This window comes from Alligator sinensis, unplaced genomic scaffold (genome assembly GCF_000455745.1).
Source record: "Alligator sinensis unplaced genomic scaffold, ASM45574v1 scaffold990_1, whole genome shotgun sequence".
Lineage (NCBI taxonomy): Eukaryota > Metazoa > Chordata > Crocodylia > Alligatoridae > Alligator > Alligator sinensis.
In genome coordinates this window covers 868,751-870,180 of record NW_005842506.1, presented here as the reverse complement: position 1 = coordinate 870,180, position 1,430 = coordinate 868,751, and the positions used below count along the sequence as shown (strand labels likewise).

The following is a 1,430-nucleotide window of genomic DNA, read 5'->3' as shown; positions in this document are numbered from 1 at the left end:
CAGAGACTTCTGGCAGGAATAAAAGCATGAGAATGAGAGGTAGTGAAAGCTAGTCAGCTACACCTTCAAACTGTGCTTGGTTAAGAGAGGGTTTTTACTCCACCACAATAAGTGAGGTCATATGGCCCATACGGTTTAAGAACAAAGCTGGTAAAGACCCAAACCATTATGCTCCAGAACAGCACCACTGACAGTCATCATATAAAGCATTTTTTAAATGCCTAACATATTGAAATTAATTACAATATTGTGTTATTCACTGACAGTAGAAAAGTTCCCTCCAAATAAATCCCAGCTGTTCCACTTACAAGCCCTCCAGAGCTACACGATGCACAGGCTGCATCAAGTCACAGAGGCAAGATATATGGCCACAGAGCTACACAGATGCTGCCCCACTGCTATACCAGACACCCTCCACTGCTGCACTGCATGTCCTTCCCATACCACAGCCCCCATTCCCCCACACCCATATGCCCTGACTCACCCTCAGCTCCCCATGCTGCTACGCTACCCTGCCCCCTGGGCCAGGGATGGAAATGGCACCATAGGAGGGAGGGGGAGCCTGGAGACTCCTGCTGTTGCAGCCAAAAGAAGGGCAGGAGCTGCAGGCAGGTGAGCCTAAGGCCTTAATTTAACTCCTTGCAGGCCATATGCAGCCTGCAGGCAACCAGTCAGACAGCCCAGAAATAAACCGTAAGTGGAATCATTTCTATACAACATAATAAAATATAACTTACTTCTTGGGTAAAACTTACTTCTTGGGTAATTGGTGGTCGAAATTGTTTGTGCAGTTCAATAATTATTCGCAAACAAATAAGTACATTCTCTTCATTCTCCGTCTGAAAAAAGTCTTTAATTAGCCCACTGCTGCATTTTGAGTCAATTTCATTACAAATATTGTTCTGTGCCTCTAATTTAACATTGGTGACCTAGAAATTTCCTGCTAATATAAACTGCCACAAGGAAAATGCATCATGTTTGATATGATGCTTGTCATAACCAGTCTGCGGGTGCAGCTACCTCATTGCATTTAATGGAAATACATATTCTGACAGAATTAGGGCCCATCTTGCAGCCTCTTCAGGATCAGCATTTTGCAAAGTCCCACAGATAAACAGATGCTACTAAAGCTTTCATATGAAGGTCTTTACAAACACACAGCTGTTTACATGACCTGAGGCTCAGCTCATCAATAAATTAGATTCTAGGCAAGCAAGAAACTGAAGGAAGATCTTGAAGACAAGTGAATCAATAACTCAATCTGATGTTCCAAAGTCAGGCTAGAAAGTATTCTTCTGTGAGATCTTGCTTAGAGTAATCAAGAACTATTCTAGGTCTAACAAAATCCTAACAATTCAAAATTCTAATTCATAGCAAGAGAAAATCTACAGCAATGTTTTGTATATTAAAACCAATGTGCTGCAAAGACA

At 42.0% G+C, this 1,430-nt stretch overlaps 1 protein-coding gene across 1 annotated transcript in view; it reads right to left on the bottom strand.

The window, feature by feature from the left end:
- Positions 1-1,430, bottom strand: part of TRRAP (transformation/transcription domain associated protein) — a 140,906-nt gene that overhangs the window by 132,058 nt on the left and 7,418 nt on the right. Inside the window, 1 exon segment of the mRNA XM_025213106.1 lies at positions 756-839. Coding sequence (XP_025068891.1) covers positions 756-839 — 84 coding nt within the window.